Below are 27,082 nucleotides of genomic sequence, written 5' to 3'. Positions count from 1 at the left end.
AATATAACTTTGTCACATATATCATCACCTGAGCACTTGGATACCACCCTGGGAAAGCCAAGCACAGTAAGTTTTTCAAAATACTGTAATGGTTTTGGTGGACACTTTATAGACATGTTGGAAAGGATTTCACAAGCACAAACACAATCCCTGCATGGATTGCCAAGCCAAATTTTCAAATGGAGGGATGCAGTGAACTTCACGGCCTGACAGATGTAAGAAACACATCAAGAGTTTAGAACTGCAACTTGACTAGCACTTTAAGATTAGAACGAGCCAGTTGGCCAACATGTGAAATTTCTGGCTCTCAAATCCTTCATCTGTAAAATAATTAAATCAGATGATCTCTGAGGTCCCATCCAATTCATTTATTTCATGGATCTCATTTCTCCATGTACCTCATAAGATAAGTCCTCAAAGTACTTAGCCTGAGAATTAGATTGTACCTACCTGTACCTGGATTTAGCCAGTATTACAGAGCCTCATTTATTGATGAAGTTTCCTTAACAGAGGCTCATACAAAAGTAGATACTGTCTCTACCACATGGAGATAGAGAATGCATTATTGCCACAAACTGCTTAAGAATACTATCAAACTGTTTGCAACCTTTTTAAAAGGCAAATGAAAGACCACACTATAAATGCATGAGACTGGTTTATTCCTTAGAAAAATGAGTGTACTGACAATGAAGCTTTCAATTTTTATGTATGTCATTCATAAATAAAAACACAACTATCGACAGAAATGCCTCTGTTTAGAGAAGTCAGTAATGAAAAGCTATAATCTCAACTCAAATGATACAACATAAAAATACAAAGCTCATCTGCATCACTAGAAGATAATACCCTCAAACAAACTCATTTAAAAATAGGCTGTCTCCAACTTTTTCAGAAACTATTATGAATATTACATTTGTTTTTATCCTCTTTTATAATAGTTTAAGACTTTAAATGCAGCATTTGTACTTTCAGCATTCCTGATAAATGGACCATAATTTAATGTAATATTCATAGATTTTTTGATAAAACTACAATATTTATTTACACATTCACATTTAGCACAATGTAGTGGTCAAGTAGTAGTGATGGTAATTACCAAACTATTAAAATAATAAGAAAATTATCATTTTAACAATTTAAATGCTTTATGACAAGGATAATTTATATCCAACATATAAAATACATATTTACAATAACTTTAGAAAAAAATATATCAATTTTTTGGATAATCAAAAATAGCAATAAGGTTTTCTGTATTTTCAGCCTCACTGTAGAAATGTTTTCATTGTCTAAATCTAATTAATGTGCTGATAAAAGACAATATATTAATAGTAAAATAGTGTGTGTGTTTGTGTGTATTATCTAACCAAAACTCGCGTTGTAAATTGAAGCCTTTTCAGGCTCACTGAAGACAGGTGCCCAGTGAAGCCCTTTAAAAGCCTCACTGAAGACAAAAGTACTGCTGGCTTAAGCTGCCTTGTTCTTTATATAAACTGTAATTTCCAATCGCGTTTTGTAACTTTAGTAAGATCCAAATAGATAATTCAGCATACTACTTTTGTCAGTTATTTCTTGTTCTGTCTCTCTTCCACATTAATTTTTGAGTCTCTTTACTGATTACATAAAACAGGAGTCTCACTCTCAACACTTCTCCCAGAAGTTAAATGAGTTTGATTAGTTATTGAGTACCGTTTTTCCTTTTACTTTTCTATGTTTATCTGGTCTAAAAACACTCTTAGCCACATAGTTTTTCTTCCATTCTTTTCAGTTACTTGTTTGCATCTAGTAATAAAGGTACACGGAAGGAAGTGGAACAAAATCAAGGTGAACTATGCCCCTGTATATAAAATTATCATAATTTGAGACTTTAGAATGGTCAAACATGTTATACTAAAACTAATCATGGATTCAAAGATTAATGCTGTTTTAAAGAGGCATTTATTATCAGAGGTCACGGCATAATCTACAACAGAAAGTTTACTTTACTGAATACCTTATTAGTTGAAAAGAACAAACACTGGCACTTCACACGGTCGGAGCAGCTGAAATGTCATTTACAGTCGTTGTAACGTCTTGATTTGGGTGGTCTGGATTAAGATCGGGAATGCTACTGGAGTTTTCACATTGCTCATCTACCTTTGGGGAAGCAGCTTGTTCTGGATGCGTTTTGTTCTCTTTAGCAAGTCCTAATGTCACATGCTCTCCAGAAGGCTGAAGTGGCCTCTCTAAATGAACCGTTTGTTTCCTTGCCTCTGCTTCTTGTTCGTGCAGCAATCTCTCCACCTCCACCTCAAGCTCCAAAGCCTCCTCATCAGCTTGTACATCCAGTTGCTGCATCAACTCCTCCAACTTCTTGGCCTTGCGGAGCTCATTTTGCTGTATGATCGTACAAAGGTGCTCAGTGAGTTGCTCTTTAATCTCAGTCTTACGCTGTAGATCAAGCTTTGCTGTAACATACTCGGCTTCAGCCCTGTCAAACCGCTTCCTGTAGGGACAGGCACAAAAATTGGTCCATTAGTTTTCCAGTGAGGAAGACATTCAAAGGAGGGCCTAGAAACCAAAATTAAATTCCAAAATTGGGGAAAAAAGTATAAATGAAGATATGGATATCAATACTTTACGAACATTCGTCCACACATTAGACAAACTAAGCTATTGCTGCTGAAACTTCCACAACATCCACATTTGGACTATCCTAATACAACATTCCTCTGCATTCCTCTTTCCAAGGCTATGCTTGAATGAAAGCAGGCTAGGAGGGATAATTCAGCGGTGTGCTAGCTCCAGTGAGAGAAAGCCCTGATGTGTAGTGCTTGTCAATTTCTGTAATATAAATGCTACCACTGTGACCAATTTCAAGCTATGAGTGTGATATCACCGAATGCAGAATTGGGAAGAGATAGACAAAATGTGCTCTGTCATTCGCTACGTGTGTACCTGTTTTGGTCAAGGCCTTTTTTTGGGATGTACACAACAGATACCTAGTCAAACTAGCTCAGGTAAAAACTCAGTGGGTAGGACCCAAGAGGCAATCTCACAGGCATGCCATCAGAATCAAAGTCTATTCTCTACAACGCTTAGAAACCACAGTTTCTCGCATTTTGTCTTTCCTGCCATACTCACAGCCCAATATGGCCACCAGCTGTGTCTCTACCTCAAATTCACTCCCCTCAATCTCTCAGTGTTCCAATTCCAAAATTCCAGAGGGAGGACTAGGGCTGGTGTGGCTTGGCATATCCGTTTAAACAGAGCTCTTAGTGCCAGGCCATACCATGAAACCCTGCTTAGCCTATGGATTAAAAGTTCTGGAGTTGGTAGCCCATCTTTGTTCTGATGAGGTGTGCCCGTCAGCATCATGAATACAAAAGGCAGCCAGGTTCCTATGGAAGGGGCTGGAGAATAGTCATGAAATGGCTGAAAATTCAGGTATAGTGACCTCAGGTAGTTTCTTCAACTGAGTTTTGGTTTATCTGTAAAATGGTGGTGATGATAAGATTTTATAGGAGTGTTAAGGATTAAATAGTATAAATAAGGCAAGTGTCTAGCCCAGTGCCTGGCAGGCAGTCAAGAAACAGAACCGTCCCTTCAGAGCACCCAAATCAAAAAGCACTGTTAGTATTTCACTAAACATGCAACTAAAATAGAATTACATAGAACTTAAGGACCTGTGTTTATATTTGAAAACTCTTATTTGTGTAACGTTAATTTATCATATTTCATATTTTTACTGTTATCTAGTAAACATAAGAATGAGAAAACTAGCTATTTTTCAATTACCCCCACGTTAAAAGAACTGTTCTCAAGGAGCGCTGTTGTGTATCTGGATCACCTATTTCCATACTTATAACATATCCTGATTATGATTGTCCAGAGCTTAAGCGCTCTGACAACATTCTCTGTAGGTACATGAATACCCTGCCTCTTCCTCCCACTCAAACCCCCTTCCTCTGCTAGTCTGTGGTCTCCTCAGCCAGGCAGTGAGTAAAGATTTACTGACTGGGCTTATGAATGCTGAATTGACATTAAAATTTGCAAATAGGTCCCTAGGCTTCCACTGATCTTTCACCCTGGATAAATCACTGAAGATTCTGCATTTTGTTTATTTATTTAAAGTCTCCCTAGCCAGAAATATGCATATATATTCTTGTACAGAGTGATTTATTTTTAAAATATTGATTAGTTTCACAAACTACACTATGAGCCTGGGGGCCAGGTAATAATACCAAATCGGAGTATGATATACTTTGGAATGGAATAATAACAGCATTATACATAACACAGTACGACGTATTGAACTGGAAATGTAATCATAGAATCTTTTTGTTATTTTAAAGGGATAGTGAATAATTTAATGAATGTTATTTAAAGCAGTCTAGAAACTGTCTCTTGGTTTTGGTATAACTGAAATTTTGTAAAAACTCAATCATTGACCCTTGGCATGCCATTAAGTTCCACTGATCCATTTTTAGTTTTCCAGTTTTTTTCTGAGCAGTTCTAACTATTTATAAGGATCAACATATGATTTTATCCTTTCTTAGAAGTCTTCCAGAGAACAGAGAAAATTTACTTATATTTAAAAAAAATAGAATCAAACTAATTATTTTGCAATATGGCTATAGTGGACCCTTTTATAAATCTAACACACAATATGAGACTGTTGAGGTATTATTTTTCCTATATCTTCAAACATTTCGTCATTTTATCACCCTAGGAATTACTTCCTCATTACTCATCAATTATTCACACTTATGGTAAAAAATTCACACTTATGCTAAGAAAACAGAAAATGATGAAATGACCTAAAAGGATGGTGCTATAATGAAATAAATTATCATCATTTAGTTTCCCTACTGTGTTGTTCAACATATTACATGACCTTTCAAGAAGGTATAAAAGAAGACCAGAAACATGGTATTTGTAATCTGCTCTCAGCTTTCACTGAATAGTCGAAAATTACTATTTTTTATTTTCTGCTCATAATGGCAAAGTAGAGAAAATTGACAGATGAAGACATTTTGCAGTTATTGGACAAATCAAAAGACGAATGTTGTGGTAGGCTGAAAAATGCCTCCCCAAAGATATTCACTTCCTCATCCCCAGAACCTGTGATATTACCTTATATGGCAAAAGATGTGATTAAGTTGAAGACGTTGAGAGGAGTTTGTTTAGGATTAGCCAGTGAGACCTAAACCCAGTCACAGGTATCCTTTTAAGAAAGAGGCAGAGGAAGTTTTGAGAGAGAAGAGGAGGAAGCAATGTGTCTGTGGGGGCACAGAACTGAGTGGTGTGGCCACAAGCCAAGGAATGCCCACAGTCAGCAGAAGCTGGACAAGGCAAGGAAAGGATTCTTCCCTGGAGTCTCTGAAGGAAGAGCAACCTTGCCAACAGCTTGATTTCAGACTTCTGGCTTCCAGAAATGGAAGAGAATAAATTTCTGTTGTTTTAAGCCATCCAGCTTGTGGTTAAGTTGTTATGGCAGCCCTAGGAAATCAATACAAATGCAGAGACAGACAGTCTAGATTCACGACAGTAAAACTGATCACACAAGTGAAATCTCAGAGTATGAATCCTCAGAAAAATACATCCTGGATGAATTTTCTCAAACTCACAATCAATGAGTGAAAAATCTATTTCTGAGGACAAAAAGAAAATACGTTATTCTCATAGTTAATACTTTCAACAGGACGAACTTAATCACACAATATTTTACAAGTACCTGGACCATCCTCTGTTGCTGAAAGGATGTAAGCGCATTCTTTCAGCTTTTTATAATGTTTGGAGTCAACCATTACTTGATACAAAGAGGTGTGCTATGCTTACCTTCTAATTAAAAATTTTAATAAAGCTGTTTTCCACAATCCCTTTTTTTCTTACATATGTAAATTATTCATAAAAATGACAAAATATTTATGTACATATGTGTATGCACACATTTGTGTGCATGTGTGTTTAAGAGTGCCTATTAAACATAGATAGCAAATAGTGATAACTGTTTTTCCCGGTATACTAGGGGTTAAAGAAATGTTCTACACGCAGCCACTCAGTTTTACAAGCTGGTCTGCAGAGCATATGGCAGCACTGTAGTCACAGTTGTGAGCAGCAGCGGCAACAACTCTCTCAAGTTGGCTCTCTCAAAGTGCTGGCCTCCTGAGAGGTGTCTACCCTGAGATTACTCTACAAAAAGGCCAAAGTGAACTCTGGCCTATTCAGTATCCAAGAACCTTTTGTGGACATAGCACCATACCAGGCACTATAGAACTATGATATCATTTTTATATTAAAAAAAAAACAAGGAAATCTCCAACAGAAACTGACTGCCCTGGGGATTACCTTCTGCAGAACTCTAGACCATAATATTATATCATTAATCTATAATTTCTCAATAACCACAGATGCAAATTCAGAAAATGTTATCTTAATCTTATGCACGAACAAGATACAATCCTGGTTCCAGTCACAATTGTCTGTGGCTTCTCTTCAACTTAACTCAAGAGCTTAGGTTTTTAAAAATAGCCTCACATAATACAATATGGATATTCACAGATAACCATATGTCTATATCAGTCCCAGGAGAAATTGTCATCTTTAGCTTGTTAAGAGATATAAAAATTTACCGTGGAAAATTTTATTCTCATGTAAAAATTTACTAAAATTTCATTAAAAATATTTACATATTATAGATGTTTTCTCCTTTAACTAGTAATCCCATCTTCTCTGTGGTTCTCTGAAGGCTAAAGCTATGACATTTCTTATATAATGTTCAACACACAAAGGCATCCTTCTCCAGCCTTCTCTAGAACAGAAATAAAATAAAATTAGATGATTTTTTTTGGTGAGGTATCCAGAATAATCTGAATTATTCAAATAAAGGGCTACAAAGGCATAAAAATGTTCCTCTGGCAAACTTGAGTTACAGAGAATAGAATGTGCTAAAAGTCTAGGCTTAGTTTAATCTTAATAAAATCTTGGTTACTTCCTCAATGACCTTATTAATAGAAATCTGGAACCTCCAGTTATCAGCTACTGATGGTATTAATTTAGGTAGTTAATTAATAAAGGCAGCCCATTAAATCTAATAGCATACGGTCAAACAACAATTTCAAAACTCACAAGGACACCACAAATCTCTTTCTTAAACAATAAACAGTGAATTAAAAACCACAATCAAGCATTTCCGCTTTATTAAATTGTTATATAAACATTCTGATGTTGTGGTTTACCCTAGTCTAATGAGGCATTCTGATTGATTTCTAGTGTTACAGAGAAAGATGCAAAACTGAGTCATTAACACAGCATTCTCTTGTGAAAAAAGACAAACCAGGATGATTAAAGCAATGTTGAAAGGACTGAAAACCCTGAAATTGGACTTAATTTTTTGCCCTTTTATCTGTTTGCAAAGTTCATGTAATTCTTTACATGTGTTAGTTCATTTAAAAAATACTTCATGATGATTTTTTCTCTTTAAAAAAATGCCAATAGTTGAAACCAAAGAGACACATGATAGCAAACCATTTTATACAGAGTATAGTCAAAAAGAAAAGAAAAAGAGAAAAAACTTCAAGCTTACAAGACAGAGTGGTATTTTCTTTAAAATACTCAGAGGCTTTTAAAAACTAAACTAGATCGGTTTTGGATGAAAACTGAAATGAGAACTAGGCTAACCCCTAAGGACCATCTCAGATAATCCAAATTTCTTAACAGAAAGATCACAGATGTGGTATTAGAAAAACAGAGTTTTGGGGCAAGTCATTCAGACATTTAAAGAGTCCCAAACATTAAATATCTGATGGTTTAGCAGCAAAGACTAAAATGTAAATAAATAATGCAAGACATGCTCTACCAGGAAGATGAGTAAGGTTAACAGGTAGGGCAGAATTAAGGAAGACTCCAAGAGGAGACACTTGATTTAGTACAAAACAGGAATAAATACAGCACCTAATGGAGTTGTTACAAGGCTTAAATGATGACATACATTAACGTCCCTGGCCCAGGAAGCAATAAACATTAATTAAATTGGACATCTTGTTCAGAGCTCAATTTCCCCAACTCACCGAGCATATGAATAATCGAGGCTGGCCTGATCAATCCGGTTCCTGAGGATTCCAATGTCAGTTGAGACCATGTCATCTAAAGCCTGTAACTCCTTCTGGATCCGCTTTAGTTTCATGGTCTCTGCCTGAGTTCTTTTAGACCTAAAAATCAGGAAAATGAGTGGAAAAATAAAAATATTTTAAGATCATGTATCCATACACGATATAAATGAAAAAAGCAAGCTATTGCATATACAATATGTTACAATGTCTAATTTTTCAAAATTAGAAAAATTGAAACAAAACAAATGTTGATAACATTTTGGTACATCTCTAACACTGACCTGTGCTTTCTTCCCTTCTTATTCCAAATTTTCTAATAGTATATAATATTTTCATACACAAGAGAAAAAGATTTAAAAAATACCAATAAATATTCACTCATAGTCTATATTCATTCCATAAAGATGAGAATAGGCACTAAAAGAATATAACTGTATTCTCTTTACATTGAAACACCCAACACAGCTTTCCAAATTTCTAGCCTTAAATTCTTCTGGCTAAGCCCATTTTCATTTGTCTAATACTCAGTGGACACCAAAACAAATGCCTGCATGAAACACCATTTCTTTATATTTCTGAAAACATCTATTTGGCTTTAACTTTCTTAGGACTCATTTCTCCAGACTTTTATTGCTTTGATTCCTGTTCTTTGGGCAAAACTACAAGTCCTCAAAATTCTTCTTTCTAGGGCTCAAAAGCAAACACTCTCTTTTTTCTTTGTTTAAAAGCACAGCAACTCTCATCATCTCTCAGTTCCCTCACCACCTCAAGTACATTTATACAATTAAGAAACAGAATAAACAAATATAAAAGCCAACCTTTAATCATGATTTCACTCATTTTAAAATTTCACACACATCCTCACAGAATAAAATTCCCACATAAAACCACTGTATCACAACTTACATTCTCCTGACTTCTACTCCATTATGCATTTACCCTTGTTTTCTGCTTACAAAAGTTAACTTAACAATATGATACTTTTACTTCAAGTACTTTACTGTCTATTTATTAATAATCTAATCAGGTCTTATTTCCTTACACTTCTGGCTGTATCACTGCTTTCTCTCTTAAATCAAAAGCACACAGAGAACAAGTGCTGAGCCTAATCTTTTTTTAAAATCCCCAGCAAAGAGCCTCCCCAACGTCTTCCAAATTGAAGACTACTAAAATGCTTTTTAATAATCATATGTTGTTCTTTTCCTTGAAACATAGTAAGTTCAGTAAGCTGCATATTTCCCAAGCTTTCATGAAAGATTAAGCTATAGGGGTAGGAGAAAAAAATCATCATTTTTAAATACATAAACCCCTTGGCAGATAAAATTCTGAATTGCTCTTACACCCACCTGCCTTTCTCTCCATCCCCATCCCTTGCCCCAACCTGACACATATACCAGTTTCAATCAATAATAGTTTTGCCAGACTTTTCTGGAGATCTAAAAAGAAAATGCCAATCTTCCTTGCATTTAGTTCTCACTATTCTCAATCACTTCTTTATCGACCAAGGTTGGTTTCCAAAGGCCACAGCACATTAGAAACTACAAACAAAAAGGGCAGAAAGAGTGAGTAAGGGATGAGAAAAGTGGCTCAGATGGGAATGTTGCTGGTTAAGCCAGTACAATGTAGTAAGGGAAAAGGGATCGCAGACCGCTGACACTGGGCAGTCACAGAAAAATCGAACCGCACAGTATGGGAGAGTGTTCATAACAGTGACCCTGAGTCATGGATAAAAGGTTAAATTACATCATGCATCTTCCATTAGTGGGGGCAGGGCAAGTTATTTAAGAAAAATGTCCATAGGAAACACAATTAATATTAGTAGGACTGTAAGCCACTTATGTGCAATACTCTCATTCCTCTACATGTCAGATGATTAAGGCCTCCCTACGTCAAAACTAAAACCTGCATTTGTTGCTAATTTACTTATATTGATAGCTATTTACTGCTCCCTTATGAATGTGTAGATGGTTAAAACTGAAAACACTAATGCTGATCCTTAAGTTCTGATGTACCTGTATTCATAAATTTGTTATGATCTATGCTTAAAAAGTCCTCCTTAATAAATTAATGCTGGAATTTCAGTGTCATTTATAAAGCATCATTTGTTTAGTTAGCCTTAAAAGTAATGGTTGTAGAGAAAATCTTGGTTTATTAGGACAGACATGGCAAAATAAATATAAAACATGACAGAGCTGATTGCTGGTTATAAATAACCTCTGGTTCAGGTGCCTCACCTTTCTGCAATAGCTTTAGCCAAAAGAGCTTTCTTACGTTTATTTTTCTCTTCCATTAGTCGTTGTTCTTGTTGAAGAACTTCCCAACGAGACTTTTCTTGCCTAGGGAGCAAAAGAAGTATGAAATGAGTTTCTGAAACACCATCCCACACCTTACCAGTTTCAGTCCCCTAAGTATAAAATTTAATCAACAAGATTACGTATATTTTCTTTCAAAAGTCCTCTTAAAAGGAACCCATCTGCAGCTCATTATTTTGTTCTAATAGGAACAAAGACTATGATTTGAAGTAAAGGCTTATATAAATTGGCCCTTTGAAATCCATTATATGTACATAATCTAGGAACCCACAAACTGGAAGCTAGAGTACTGTGGCATTTTTTAGGAGTACAAAGAAACTTGCATAAGTTAATTATGTATTATTATACGCAAAATGGAGAGCAAAATAAATTGGTCTGTACCTAATCTTATGTTATAGCTTTCAGGGTTTTCTATAATGAAAATCTTCATCATTTAACACCTTTAAGACAACCAATGTTTATTTCATTCATTTTAATTTGCTCACTTTCCAGTTCTCAAACATTCTTAAACAGAGTGAAACATTATGAGCTAAGAGTTGAATGCTGAGCTAAAGAAAACTTCAAAGATCTCAAAACATGAATTGTCTTCTAATCTAATTCTGAAAGAAGTATATTAAAATTCCCCATAAATTCATGAACTTGCCGTCAACTCAAATTAAACAAGGTAATGATAAACCTATTTATTCCTATTATTGTAACTTCTTACAGCTATTATACAAAAAATCTGTTCCCAGACCTAGTAACAGCTTCCAAAATCATCCTTCTCTCCATTCCTACACCCTCCACCTTAGTGCTGGCATTGCTTCTTTCTCATTTTTACTATTGTAGGCATCTCCTCACCAGATGTTAGTTCCAGACTTAGTTCCAGCTCACCAGCATCCTCTCCCAAATGGTCTGTGACAGTGACATCTGGATTTTCTCTAACCATTACTGTGATCAGGGAATTCCCTCCTTCAGAGGCCTTGGTGTTTTACTACTGCATCAGAGAACTCGCTGGGCAGGAATCCTCTGCTTGTTCCAAGCCCTTCTTCACTTTCTTAATTCTCTACTGTTCTCTGATCTGTCCTTTGCCTCGTCCAGAGAAGTGAAATGTCGTCTCTGAGCACTCTCTAAGATATAATCCTCCTTTCCCCTTCTTATAGTCTCAGAATTTCTCCTTTTCAACAATTCCTGATACATATCTTCCATGAAAATTTTCCCAAGTATTTAAAAAAAGAATAATTTTCCTGATGACATTCAATCTAAATTGTCCAGCTCAATTTAAACCACCCCCACTTGTCTCAGGCTTTTGCTGGTAAACTACACTTAAAGACACTTAAATGTATGTGCTTGTTCAATGTTGATCTCCTAATTCATGTGGTTTTATATCTCTTGTGAAAATCATTTCTGGGGTGTAAACCCATGGAGGGCAGGAAATACTTCAAACTTTGTACAGAATCTGGATTGGCAGATATTGAAAAAATATCTGAGATTAGAAAAAATATAAGATACTTTGAAAAGAAAGCAGAAACAAATGCCATCCTTCCTTCTTTGTAAGTGATAAATCAGGAGGAAACAAATACAAGTAGATATTAAAACAAAAGCTATACAATCAAAATTCTGATTGTAAGAATTCACTAGTCACAGAATGGCAATTTCCACAAGAATGTGACTAAACTAAATTCTGGAGGTGGTTTCTAATACAAACACATTAAATAAAGAATAAAAAAAAATCTAATGATGCAGCTGAAGTATTTAATTACTACCCTCAATTTCCCACACTCTTTCTTTGACTAGCCCTTCACGTCTCTCCACAAGTACTCTTTTCTGGGCCAAGAGAGATGCAGTCTGCATTGAGTTGAAGAATGGGTTCAATCTGGGGAGGAGTACTATGGGAAGTGCTTCTGGTAAGTGTAAGGTGCACAGACTTTGGATCTAGAGACTTGTATGTGAACCTGAACTCTGCTACTTACTAGCTGTGTATTTGCTTTGGGAATACAATATCTCGTCTGAGTCCAAGATATCTCATCTCTAAAGTGAAAATAATGAACATGTACTGTGAGGCTGTTGTGAAGACTAAATGAATAAAAACATAAAAAACGCCTGACATCGACTGGCTAAGATAGGTGGTAGGTATTTTTCAATAGTTTATTCATTACATTCCTACCTTAGAACATAAAACAGAGAAAATGTCAAAACTACTATTTCTTCACAGCCCAATGTGGAAAAAGGTTAAATGGAAAAAAGTCTCATGATATATAGACTTACTAACAATTCCACTTTCTTTTTCTCCAATTTGCCATCTGGCTTTGGAGGTAGAACCTCAGCACTTTTGTGACCATCATGGGAATTCTGGAGTCCCAGTTCCCTTGGTTGACTTTCAGTACCATGTGGTTTTCCATCCCCAACAGGAGAGGTGAGCACAAGAGGACTAGGAGGAGTAGGGGGACAGCGCGGTTTTTGAGTGTTAAGCTTCTGTTTCGGTGCAGAAAGCAGCTGCTCTGGAGGTAACGAAGTTGATCCATCATGAAGTCCAAGTTTTTGGCTTTGCTCTTGAAGGGCTTTTTCTCGCTGAAGTTGTTGTCGGCTTTTCTTCATAGGGAGACGCCGCTGTGGTTCAAATGGATCTAATATAAAAAAGAGAATGGAGGAAAATTCCTTGTGTAAGCAGCAAATAATTACAATTTCTCCAAGAAAATAATGCATCAAGATTAAACTTTGATAATAATTCTAAAGAGTTTTTCCCCCTTCTCTATCTTAAAAGCCCAGGGAAAAACAGCCATCTACCTGTCAAGTTTCAACAGTTCTCTGATGATACTGTCAGTATTTAACAAAAACTGTCCTAGCTCTCAATATATCTTCAAGGAAGTCCATTTGTCCACGATTTAGGCCTTTGGGATACAAAACAAGCTTTCTTTTTAAACTTTATTTGATAACTGTCAAAACAATCAACTAATATGACCAAACTAGAGAGACATGAATTCTTTGATATGTCTTAAATTTGATTTATGGTTCTGTCTGCTCTCTTGAAATAAAATGGTGGTTCAGTTTTCAAATGGGCTTCATCATTCTTAAATTTTAATAGATATCAGGGCAATTTGATACATAGGTACATGCTATACATAAAGTAAAACTGAATGAAGTCTCTTATGTCTAGGAATGCTAGTTAACCTTAAATTGTTTTCTTCCATGCTCCAGAACAGTCCAAGGTTGTGTTCTTGAAGTCTAAGTTAGCCTTTAATCAACATATGCAAGCTAATTTTAATAGCCTGAGCAAAGCCATAGAGGAAGATAAACAACTGGGAGAAATTTTTTTAAAAAGCATTATAAACTAAATAATAATTCTATTATACTCTTTGGATTGTCCACGCCAGTGTTAAGCTTGTAAGGCAGACAAATGGAGACTCTGACTCAAGTTCATACTATATTTAATAAGATCTATAAATGGTATTCTTTACAAAATGCCTGGGAAATGAAATTATGATAAGTCCTTGTAAACGAACTCAAATAGGGCTTTTAAATACTGCATATTGACCTTTGAAGAAACACAAGCTTATTATTTAAATTTCCCAAAGGAGAGTTAAAAGTTCTACAGCCACAGTTCAGTGTTGCTTTTGTCCAGCTTAGTACCCTTAGGCAAGTCAATTAATGATGCCCTACCTCAGTTTCCTCATCAGTCAAACTGGTTGAAAATTTACAGGCTCTACTTAACTCAAGGAGTTGGTGTAAGGATTAAATGATATATATAAAACATTTTTAAAAGATAGACACACTATCAAAAAGTAAAATGGGGGTTGGCCCTGTGGCTGGGTGGTTAAGTTTGCACACTCCACTTTGGCGGCCCCAGGGTTTGCAGGTTCAGATCCTGGGCACAGACCTACACACTACTCATCAAGCCATGCTGTGGTGGCGTCCCACATAGAAGCACTAGAATGACCTGCAACTAGGATATAAAACTATGTACTGGGGTTGGATTTTAGGGAGAAAAAAAGAGAGGAAAATTGGCAACAGATGTTAGCTCAGGGCCAATCTTAAAAAAAAAAGAAAAAAAAGTAAAATGTTACAGGCATACCTCATTTTATTGCACTTTGCTTTGCCTTCACAGTTTTTTACAAGACCCTTCACCAGCAAAAAGATTACAACTCACTGAAGGTTCAGATGATGGTTAGCATTTTTTTAGCAATAAAGTATTTTTAAATTAAGATATACATATTGGTTTTTTACACATAATGCTATTGCACTCTTAAGAGACTACAGTATAGTGTAAACACACCTTTTATATGCACTGGGAAAGCAAAAAATTTGTGTGACTCCCTTGCTTTATTGCAGTGGTCTGGAAATGAACCCACAATATCTCCAAGGTATGCTTGTATTATTGTTGACTTTAGCCAGAAACACAAAGTAGCCTCCTTTACCTTGCAATAGGAACTTATTCTTGGCTACTGATCTTTATTCACACCATCAGAAAATGTCATTGAGCCTGTTTACCTCCCAGTTACACTCATTAGCTGAATTAACAGTCCCTCTGTAATTCAGTAATGCAGGCTCCACTTTATTTTGCATTTTCACCAAACTTACCAACTCCCAAATAAACAAATCAGGACACTTACAAATAGAACATATGACCAAAAAACTTTTGAAACTAATAAGCCATTATAGCAAGGCTGCAGAATACAAGACTAATATACAAAAGTCAAGTGCTTTCCTATGTACCAGCAATGAACAAGTAGAATTTGGAAATAAAAACACAGTATCCTTTACATTAGCACTCAAAAAAAAAAAATGAAATACGTAAAAATCTAACAAAATAGGTACAAGATCTATATGAGGAAAACTATAAAACTGATTAATGAAATCAAAGAACTAAATAAATGGAGAAATATCCCATGTTCATGGATAGGGAGACTCAATATTGTCAAGATGTCAGTTTGTCCCAACTTGATCTATAGATTCACTACAATCCCAATCAAAATCCCAGTAAGTTATTTTGTGGATACTGGTAAACTGATTCTTAAGTTTATACAGAGCAGCAAAGACCCAGAATAGCCAACACAATATTGACGTAGAACAAAGTTAGAGGACTGACATTATTTGACTTCAAGACTTACTATAAGGATAGAGTAATCAAGACAGCTATATTAGTGAAAGACCAGACAAATAGATCAATGGAACAGAATAGAGAGCCCAGAAATAGGCCCACATAAATCTAGTCAACTGACCTTTGACAAAGGAGTAAAGGCAATACAATGGAGCAAAGACAGTCTTTTCAAAAAATGGTGCTGAAACAACTGGACATTCACATTGAAAAAAATAAATCCAGACACAGACTTTTACATCCTTTACAAAAATTAACTCAAAATGGGTCATAGACCTAAATGCAAAACCCCAAATTATAAAACGCCTAGAAGATAACATGACCTTGGGTATGGCAATGATGTCTTAGATACAACACCAAAGGCTCTATCCATGAAAGAGATAATTGATAAGCTGGACTCCATTAAAATTAAAAAGTTCCACTCTGCAAAAGATAATGTCTAAGAAAAGAGAAGACAAGACACAGACTGGGAGCAAATATTTGCAACAGACACAGCCGATAAAAGACTATCATGTAAAATACACAAAGAACACTTAAAACTCAACAATAAGAAAACAACCCAACTAAAAACTGGGCCAAAGTCCTTAACAGACACCTCATCACCAAAGAAAAGATACAGACAGCAAATATGCATATGAAAAGATATTCCAAATCATATGCCATTAGGAAAATGCCAGTAAAAACAACAAGATACCCCTATACATCTATAAGAACGGTCAAAATCTGGAATACTGACAAGACTAAATGCTAGTGAGGATGTGGGGCAACAGGAACTCTCATTCATTGATGGTGGAAATGCAAAATGGTACAGTCACTGTGGAAGACAGTTTGGCAATTTCTCACAAAACTAAACATACTCTTACCATATGACTCAGCAATTACAATCCTTGGTATTTATTCAAAGAAGCTGAAAACTTAAGTTCACACAAAAACCTGAACTTGGATGTTTATAATAGCTTTATTAATTGTCCAAACTTGAAAGCAACCAAGACATCCTTCCATAGGTGAATGGATAAATAAACTGTGGTATGTACAATAGAATATTATTCATTGCTAAGAAGATATGAGCTATCAAGCCATGAAGAGATATGAGGAAACTTAACTGCATATTACTAAGTGAGAGAAGCCAATCTGAAAAGGCTACATACTGTATGATTCCAACCACACGACATTCTGGAAAAGGCAAAACTATGGAGACAGTAAAAAGATCAGTGGTTACTAAGCACTATGAAGAGGGGAGGAGGGATGAATAGGCAAAGAGAGGATGTTTAGGGCAGTGAAAACACTCTGTATGATACTGTAACGATGGATACACATCATTACGCATTTGTCCAAACCCACAGAATGTACACCACCAAGAATGAACCCTAATGAAAACTATGGACTTGAGTGGTGATGATGTGTCAATATGCAGGTTCATCAATTGTAACAAATGTGGCACTCTGGTGGGGGATGCTGATAACGGGGACGACTACGTATGCATGGGGGCAGCAGACATACGGGAAATCTCTGTATCTTCCTCTCAATTTTGCTGTGAACCTAAAACTGCTCTAAGAAAATAAAGTCTTTAGGAAAAAAAACAGAACATACTATTTTAGATACTTATATTGGGGGCTGCAAGCATCAAGGAGACTGTGGTAAACTGGGGAACACAAATCTAGCTTAAAGGGGGCAATCAGTAGCCACCTTTAGCCATTAAAAATACCTTGTTGGGGCCGGCCTGGTGGGTAGTGGTTAAGTTCATGCACTCCACTTCAGTGGCCCAGTGTTCATGGGTTCAGATCCTGGGCACAGACCTAGACACTGCTCATGAAGCCATGCTGTGGTGGCATCCCACATACAAAATAGAGGAAGACTGGCATAGATGTTAGCTCAGTGACAATCTTCCTCGAGGAAAACGAGGAAGATTGGCAACAGATGTTAGCTCAGGGCCAATCTTTCTCACCAAAATAAATAAATAAATAAATAAAATGCCTTCTGTCATTTAAAAGTTTAGGTCAGTGTTACCAGACATTATGATTTTTCAGATTTCTATGTAAAATATCCTGATTTTTAAATGTAGGGAATTGTTTTAATCAAGAAAATCTAGATTATGCTGTAGGCATAAAGAACTCTGGAATCTCTGTGGTTTTAAATAACAAAGGTTTATTTCTCATTAATGCCTGTGCCAACTAGAGGTCAGCAAAGAGGTTCTGCTGGTCAGTCTTTCAAGGCTCCAGGCTGACTCTATAGCCACCATTCAGTGTTGCTAGGCCCCAGGGTGGGGGAGAAGAGAGAGTTCAGGAAGGTCTTGCTATAGCAATTAATTGCTCTGACCCAGCAGTGACATAACACTTCTGCTCACAATTTACCGTGGAACTAGCACTTGGTCCTACCTCACACAAGGGCAACAGAAATATACTGGGAAGAGAAGTAAACTACAAGTATTTGGCAAACAGCACTAATGATTATCATCACTATTAAAAAAGAAATTTAAAGATTAAACCAAAAAAGAAAAGAAAAAAATTGAAAAGACAAAATATTTTTGGGTTAAATTAAGACAACTGGCTATGAGTTTGAGATCTCTGCTCTATATCCTTTATTTAAGCCCTGCTCTTTCCACCCAAGACAACCATCATTTGAATCATGTGCTGATCACTTCTTTTCTTTGCTTTTTATGTCATATAATCTCTACAAATATTTCTAAAAAATTTTACTTTTATTTAGTTGTTTTAACTTTATAAAAGGGTATCATACTGTATGTAATCTTCTTTAAAAATTAATATATTGCCAATATTCATCCATATTGTTCATGTTACTATAGTCATTCATTTTTAATGCTGTATAATACTCTATTATGTGACTAAATGAGAATCTACTGATCTTCTTCCACCGATGGACATATGTTGGTTCCAGGTTTTTGCTTCCATGAGTATTGCTGTTGTGTCTCCTCTTGTATATGTCCAAGAATTTGCCTTGGATATTATCTAAGAACTGCCGGGTCATAAAGTATACCTTTAGGAGAAATGTCAATTGCTTTCTAAAGTGCATTCCCTCTAGCAATGTATAATATCCTGTGGATGGACTTTCTTGTCAATATCTAATATTGTCAGACTTTCAAATTTCCGTCAATCAAATGGGTATGAAGTAGTATGTCACTGTGCTCTCGATTTGCAATTCTCTGCTCATTATGGTGAAAAGCATCTCTTCATATTTCCTTTTCCAAGAAATATCTATTCATATCTTCTGTCGATTTTTCTTTTGGCTTGTTTGTATTTTTCATACATCAGCAGCAATTGGAAAACAGTTAAAGAGGAGATATTTCAATACCAGAAATTGTCAAGTACCTAGGAACAAATCTAACGAAAGGGTGTTCGAAACCTCTAACAGGAAATTTTCTAAAATTTTATTAAAAGATATTAAAGAAGACCTAAATAAGTGGAGACATATACCATGTTAGTGGTAGTGTTAACGTGAAGACGTCAAATCTCCTCAAATTGATCTAAAAATTCAACGCGATTCCAATCAAAATTCCAAATGAGTTTTCCATGAAATTTGGTACTTGGTTTGTTTCCAGCTTTTTAATACTATAAACAAGAATGTAAAGCACATTCTTAACCTTCCCCAATGCACATATGGGTTTCTCTAGAGTATCAGTGTCCTTATTTTTGCTAGCAACCAACTCCATTTTCACAGATTAACTGTATTTTTAAGGTTGGAGAACAGCTGGAAGGAGCCTTAAAATTAAAGATCCAACTCTTCTAGTTCTACACATGAGAACTCCAAGGTGAAAAGACTTAGAGGCAGAGCTGGGAGATCTATATGCCAATCACTGTGTTTGGCTATGAGTGCTAAGGTGCTTTCTCTGTCCTCAAGGTGGACATAGACTAGTGAGCTATGAGTCTAGAGTCTATGCTCTAACATCTTGCTATGAAATGACAGGCCTTGAAGTTAAGGTCCTTCTGCCCCGTCTCTATCCCAAATCGCAGAGATATTTAGAAATGTTCTTCTACATAATTAATCTATCGTTTAATTTAGACTTCTCCATCAAGTCTTCTTTCCTCTGGCAAACTCACCTCTGCTAACACATAATCTCTGTGAAATCTTAGCAAGCTCCACCCAATCCCCAGCACTGTGGGGTTCCCACTAGGTCTGAAGCAAGCTCCTGTACATCTATCACTCTACATAACAGTCTGTCTCCTCCCTAGACTAGAAGCTCACTGAAGGCAGGGATGATGCCTTGTTCATCTTAGCATCCCTAAGGGAGAAGCCCACACCTGTAACTTCGGGTCTGACCAGAAGCAGGGGTACTTGTACTCTGTACATTGGAATGAGTGAATGGATGTTGAAAACACAGAGCAAAAGAATTTGAGAACATCAAGCTAGACAGTCAGCTAATTATACACTAGTATAACTTTTATGATAATAGTTTTTAAATGCCTCTAGACCAATTAAAATTTCCTCCCTCTACATAATCCACACTGGCCCCATGTTACTAATTTACTTCCTTTTCCATTTGTCAGCCCCAGATTATTCTCACATCTATGCTAAAAATTCACAGACATACCTGAGCAACATCCAAATTTCTCACAAACTATAAAAAAATGCATGGCAAGGCTTATTTAATTTTCTCCCAAAGTAACGTATGTAAGTTATGGTACCAAGAGTGATGTAAACTCACAGAGGTGGTGTGCACTACCAGGATCACCATACAGAACTTTACGAAATTTCAACCACAAACAAAGCAGCTTATATCACCAAGAGTTTCTTACCAAGTATCAGCAAACGTAATTCCTTCCTTAAAAGATAACTAAACAGTACAAGTCCGCTCAATGATTACCCTATAAAGCTGGAGGGGGAAGCACAAAATTTTAGCTTACGCGGAAGTCAGTAGTTATAAACACACCCATAGCTAGATATGTCACATATAACCTCTCAAACACCCTTTTGATTTGCTGACTCTCAAGAGTTGGAAAGAACTGCAAAAATCATCTGGCAACCAGAAGTAAATGCAAGCCTCCAGATATATTACGAAAAGCACCAACTTTTTGCCTTTCTTCAAAACCCCTGTGCTCCCTTTTCCCCAGTCGTTGTCTGCATCTATAAATCAATCACAATTCTTATAAGGTGTGCCCCCCCTCCTCCTTCCTTTACCCTGACCCCAACCGTCCAAGCCCTGATCCTCCTACAGGAGACAGCCAGGCGGTAGGCTCACTTCCTCTCCCAAGTCCCACTCCTTCCACAGGAAAAAAGTCAAGTCCCTGAAATGGATTCCGGAACTCTCTTTTCTAAAAGTAGAACCCAGAACCCTGGGTCCGCCCCTCCCGCAGTGGCTTCAGGTACATCCACCTCCGGAGCCCCCTCAGTCCTGTCCTCCCACTTACAGCTCCTTCCCCTGACTGACACTGACACACACACACCCCTCCGGAGCCCCCTCAGTCCTGTCCTCCCACTTACAGCTCCTTACACACACTCACACACACACACACCCCCTATTCCCCGCCCCCTTGCCCCCTCAAATGCTGCAGCCCCGCCCCTTCCCCTTAACAGACCCAGGAATTAAACATCCGCAGGCTCGTCCCGTTACCTTTATTCTGCTTTAGTCGCCTCAGCTCCTCCTCAGAGAAGCCAGCCCAACCCTGCGCCATCCGCCCCGGCTGCCAGCACCCTCAGGACACCCAAACCTCAAAGCCCCGACTGCCAACAAGGCTGCCTAGGCACATCCGGGTTCTTCCGTGGCCGCGGCCGAACACCCAATCAGCACGTCGAGCTCTGGACACAAGGCCCCCTCTCCCTGGCCGCAGGGTCGGGATGCCTTCGAGGCTGCCCCCGGCAGTGCCGGACAAACTGCCTCAGGACGTCTTGGCCTCGCAGACATTCATTTCCCCTGACCTGGCTCTGCTCTCTCTTCTTGTCACCTGATCTCGTTGGGTTAGTCTCTTCAAGAGACAAGGGGGAAACAGCGATGGAGATAAGGGTGGAGATAAAACAGGCAGTTGGGAAGGGGCCACGAGGGTGGCGGAAAGGGGCGGACGAGACTGCCTCTTGGGGTCCTCTGTAACGCCTCCGGGGCGGAGCCTTACGTGCTGGTCTCGCCGCGGGGGCTTCTTGGCCTGGAGGGCTTCTTAGCAAAACTGCGGTGGTGTCAGCCTGCTGACTTATTCAGGGAATGATCAGGTTTAGGCCTTTCATTACGAAGAAACGTTTGAGAGGACTGGGGTGTAACTAACGGAAAGGGAGCAAACACGTTGACCGGGGCTTCTCTGCGTAACTGTGGCCCCCGCAGGCCGTAGCGTCTCCCAGGTTTCTGTTGATTGTGGGTTGTTTGCTTCATGTTTTGTGAATGATTCTCGCTAATCTGCGGCCTTTCTCCTAAGGGATGTCCAAGTCTCTCTCCCCTTAAAAATGATTTCTCATCAGTTTTTATGTTTAAAGAAGACAGTGTAAAACGTCGGCGCTGAGGGATGAGAAAACAGTTCTTAGGCTTCCCCAGCTTGAAGTCCTCATTTCATTGTTCTGGTTCTTCTTTGAACTCTTAACGTCTCTGGGCTTCCATTTTCTATTTTAAGCAAGATTTCGAAGATTTAAAGATGCGAGCATTGTCAAAGTACATATAGATCAGCATGTCTTAAAAGAGATCAGTTACTTCATTTTTCATGTCTCTTCTCTCTGTTAGGCATTTTTAAAAACTTTTATTTTGGCTTACACTTAAAAATCCCAGGTGTGACTTTTGGCTTTAGTCAGTGAATGTTTTTGAATAAATTGAAGTAAAGAAGTAGACTGAAAATAAAGTACACTAAGAAAAGAATTGGAATGAGTTTTTCAGGTTTAAATAGGTGATCAGAAGGTGAAGGATATTTGGAATTCCCCTTTTAAACTTTGCAAGCTTTTCAACTTAAAAGTGATTTCTGAAATTTAGATGGGCACAAATGCTTCATTTTAAATGTGGACTAATTTTTCCTAACATTTAAAAGTAAAATGTCATCCAAAAGCAGTGGAGGAGAGAGATTCACCCAGTTTTTAAACACAGATTAAATATGTAAAGACGTACATTTTCTGGCTCCAAAACAGTAGATGGGGATCAGCAGTTAATTCAGTTTCCCATTTACAGGCACCAGCCGTCAATTTCCCTCTAATAAAAATGAACCACCTCGTGTGCCCCATCTTAAGTTTTATACATAAGCTTTCTTTAGCTCACTCTGAGTGAATTTCAAGTTATCAATAACCTCAATATAGACGGAAATGAAGGTATTTTAAAAGGTTTCACATTAACCTTGAATGAGAAACAAAGCGTGAGCGAGATAATGGTAAAAGATAACATCTGTACAAAATTATAATTTCTACTTTGCAAGGTTCTAAATCTCCTGTTTGTGAGATTTACTGTTGGCCTTCCCTCATGGTGACTGGTTTCTTCAAATAATGTGTAATATTTTGAGGGGAGTTTATCTTCAAAGAAGTTCTCTGTTCTGTGCGAGTCCTTTTTACCTTGGGTTGAGAGACTGTCTCTACAGATTGGTTATGCTGGGCCCTAGAAGTTTCAGTTGCTTTAAACCAGATTTAAGGTAAGTTTTTACAACTTGTAAATTTGCCTCTTACCCCCATATGTTATACAGGCTTCAGGTATCAGTTTTGTGTAGGTGCCCTTTAAAAAAAAATATATATATATATTTATATATATCTAATATTACTCACAGGTAGCAGGCTTCCTTATTGCTTTCCCAGAGCAATAGGCTGAGTTTTGTTCTAATTCTCTGTTATTGCACAGACCATCCTTTCCAGGCTCTGAACTTTATTTCAGTGATCTTATCTTCAAATGTGTGTAGGAATCCCAATCCCCAGCACTTATATTCAGGTAGAGTCCCCCTTGGATTTACTTTCCACATCTTTCTGCTTTCTTTTAAGTTCTGTGATGTATTTTTTCTTTTAAATAAAGATGTGTTATGTATTACTCAGCGTTTTTATGTGTTATGGCAAAAGGGGACCACCTCTGATGCCTTAAGACTATTACATTGTCTCCAGTTGATTCTCGCCTTCTGTTGCACTTTGAATAAAGTCTCAGTTCCTACATGAGCCTGCATGATCTGACCCCTGCCTACCCTTCTTACATGACCATTAGGCGCGCTTTCCGTTTCCTCCACACTCCCTGTCCTCCAACCAAATTGGCTTTCTTTGGGGTTTTAGAGCATGCCAGTCTCTCCCCCCATCCCCTACTGCCCTACCCAGGCCTTTCCCAAATGCCATTCTGTTTGATTATGATGATCTTTCCCTTGTCTGACTGGTTCTTTCTGCTTCAGGTTTTGACCTGAATGTCTACTTAGAGAGACTTTCAACTACCACCCTATCTAAATAGCACCCCTCATTTGTCCCCTATTTCTGTGTTCTTTATTACTTTCATAGCACTAATTGCAACTCCTGAATTATTTGCACTTGTTTGTTTACTTATTTATTTTCAATTTCCCTCTGTTAGATAATAGCTTTACAAGGTCAGGGGATGCGTCACTTAGTGTATACAATGTTTGACACCTACTGAGTACTCAAATAAATATTGAGTAAACATTTCCAACTTAAGTATTGAGTTAAAACATTTCCAAATGTCATGTGTTCCATTTCTAGTATGAATCTCTATGATGGTGAATAACATTAACCCCATTTATTACTTACTGCTATTTGCAGCCATGGACTCAATGGTTAGTAAATAAAAAGCATTAAAAATAGATTGAGAAGAATCGACCTGCCTTTTTTTTTTTTCCTGAGGAAGATTCGCCCTGAACTAACATCTGTTGCCAATCTTCCTCTTTTTGCTGAGGAGGATTCACCCTGAGCTAACATCTGTGCCAATCTTCCTCTATTTTGTTTGTAGGTCACTACCACAGCATGGCTGCTGATGGGTGTTGTAGGTCTGCATCCGGGAACTGAACCTGGGCCACCAAAGCAGAGTGCACAAAACTTCGCCACTAGGCCATGGGGCCACTCCCCCCCATTTTATTTTTTTACAAGGTCTTAAAATAGTATTTCAGCAATATTCTGTAGTTTTCAGTATATGTCTTTCACATCTTCTGTCAGATTTATCCCTAAGTAGTTAGTAACATGATGCCATTATAAACACTTTTTATTCAATTTTCAATTTTTTTGTGTTGAATATATAGAAATAAAATTGATTTGTTTCTTGATCAACTGTGATAAACACACTTGTTAGCTGTAGCAGCATTTTTTAAGGTAGATTCCATTGGATTTTCTACATGGATGATCATGTTGTCTACAAATGGCAGTTTTACTTCTTTCTCACCTGTATGCCTTTTATTTCTTTTCTTGCCTTATTGCACTGGCTAGACCCAGCAGTATAGAGTTGACTAGAAGCAGTGAGGTTGGACACCCTGTCATATTTCTGATCTTAGGAGAAAAGTATAAAAAGTACTTCACCATTAAATATGATGTTAGCTTTAGGGTTTTTTTTGTAGTTGCCCTTTATCAGGTTGATGAAATTCCTTTATATTCCTAGTTTGCTGAGAACTTTTGTCCGAAATAAATAATGGGTTTTCTTGCATGCTTCTTGTGGGGTCTATTGAGATGATAGTATGATTTTTCTTTTTTAGATTGTTAATACAGAGAATTAGATTGACCAATTGGCCACTGTTACACCAATATTGCATTCCTGGGATAAACTCTACTTAGACATAATATATTATGCTTTTTATATATTGTTAGATTTGATTAGCTAAACTTTTGTTTAGAATTTTTGCATGTGTTCATGAGGGATATTTGTCTGCAGTTTTTATTTGTGTAATGTTTGCCTTGTTTTGAGATCAGGTTAATACTGGTCTCAGCAAATGAGAAATGTTTTCTTCTCTTCAGTTTTCTGGGAAACTTGTGTAGCATTGGTATGAATTCTTCATTATATACTTGGAAGAATTTCCCAGTGAAGCCATTTAGAGTTTTCTTTGTGGGAAACTTTTTAACTACAAATTGAGTTTTTTGGACAGATATAGGACTATTCAGATGATTTCTTCTTGAGTAACTTTTGATAGTTTTTCTTTCAAGATTTGTTTCATATAAGTTGTTGAATGAATTGGCATAAAATTGCTCATAATATTTTCTAATTGTTCAGTAAAGGAATAACTCAGAGTGTCTGTGGTGCTCAAACCCTGCACATTCCAAAGAAAGAACTGATCCTTGACTTGCTCCTACGTGAAAACCTCTCAACTCTTGGAATATCTTGTGTGATAAGATTGTCTTTATCTACCTATGGGCTTTGTACTCATCAAATAGTTTATGCTAACAATGCAATTTATGGTGAATGCCTGTTTTTGTTACCTAAATTCCTGGACTATGCTTTATCAGTTTGATCTCTGGAGGGGCTAGAGACTGCGTAGCTAAATTCAGTCATGTGGGTGCTCCATACCTACATGACTGACTCCCAATAAGAACCCTAGACAACAAGATTTAAATGAGCTTCCCTGGTTGGCAATACTTCATATGTGTTGTCACACATCATTGCTGGGAGAATTAAGTGCTGCCATACAGCTACACTGGGAGAGGGTGACTGGAAGCTTATATCTCATTTCTCCTGGACACCTCTTTATGTGTGTTTTGCCTTTGCTGATCTTAATCTGTATCTGTTCACTGTAGTAAACTGTAATTGTGAGTATAACAGCTTTTCTGAGTTCTTTGAGTCTTTCTAATACTAATTATCAAAACTGAGGGTGGTGTGGGCACCCCCAACATTTGTTATCCTTCATTATTATTATTTAATATCTAGATTTTCTAGTGATATCACTTCTCTAATTCCTGTTATGGGTAATTTGTATCTTGTCTCTTCTGATCACTCTCCTTAAAGATTTATCAATTCTGTTTTTCTCAAACAACCAGCTTTTGGTTTTATTGACTTTATTTATTAGTTTTCTTTGTTAGTTTGTTGATTTCTGCTCTAATCTTTGCTGTTTTTTTTCTTCTGCTTGCTTTGAGTTTCATTTGCTCTTCTTTTCCTAGTTTCTTAAAGTGGAAGTTGAGGTCATTGATTTAAAACCTATCTTCTTTTCTAAATAGATGTTAGTGCTATAAATTTTCTCCTAAGTACTGTTAAGCAGAATCCCATGAATTTTGGTATGTTATGTCTTGATTTTCATTCAATTCAGAATACTTTCTAATTTCTCTTTTTTTTCTTTTAACCTACTTGTACCTTTTTTTAGGCAGCATATAGTTGGTCTTGCTTTTCTATTTAGTCTAATAATCTCTGCCTTTTAATTTGTGTTCATATCATTTACATTTTAAAAATATTTTATTGAGATTGTGTTGGCTTTTTTTTTTTAATCCATCACCGTGCACATGTGCCCCTTTACCCTTTCACCCTCTCTCCACACCCTTTTTCCTCTAGTACCACTAACCTCTTCTCCTTATTGTATTTGTTTGTTTATTTTCTACATATGAGTGAAATTATTATGTTTAGGTCTTAAACGTCTAAGCTAAACCTTAAATCTTAAAACAAAACATTTCAGTCTTTGTTTTTTCTTTTTCATCTGTTATGTGTTCCCTTTCCCCATCTTCTTTTGTATTGAGTTTTTTTTTAAATAATTCTATTTTCTTTGGTAACTTATGAGCTATAACTCCTTGTTTTATTTTAGTGGTTG

At 37.0% G+C, this 27,082-nt stretch overlaps 1 protein-coding gene across 2 annotated transcripts; it reads right to left on the bottom strand.

Annotated features, from left to right (window-relative positions):
- Window positions 1-642: 642 nt before the first annotated feature.
- On the bottom strand, window positions 643-21,401 carry GORAB (golgin, RAB6 interacting). 2 transcript variants are annotated; one of them, XM_003364929.5, is made up of 5 exons: window positions 21,046-21,401; window positions 12,657-13,011; window positions 10,328-10,429; window positions 8,052-8,192; window positions 643-2,485 (listed from the first exon to the last, which is right to left on the bottom strand). In XM_003364929.5, the coding sequence occupies exons 1-5, from the start codon at window positions 21,104-21,106 to the stop codon at window positions 2,026-2,028; spliced, it is 1,119 nt and encodes a 372-aa protein (XP_003364977.2). In that variant the 5' UTR covers window positions 21,107-21,401; the 3' UTR covers window positions 643-2,025. The 2 variants fall into 2 exon arrangements, with proteins under 2 accessions (XP_003364977.2, XP_023496307.1); XM_023640539.2 differs by having other exon boundaries at window positions 12,653-13,011; window positions 21,046-21,217.
- Between the last annotated feature and the right edge of the window lie 5,681 nt (window positions 21,402-27,082).

This window comes from Equus caballus, chromosome 5 (assembly GCF_041296265.1).
Source record: "Equus caballus isolate H_3958 breed thoroughbred chromosome 5, TB-T2T, whole genome shotgun sequence".
NCBI classification, from domain to species: Eukaryota; Metazoa; Chordata; class Mammalia; order Perissodactyla; family Equidae; genus Equus; species Equus caballus.
This window is presented reverse-complemented; position numbering and strand designations above follow the sequence as displayed.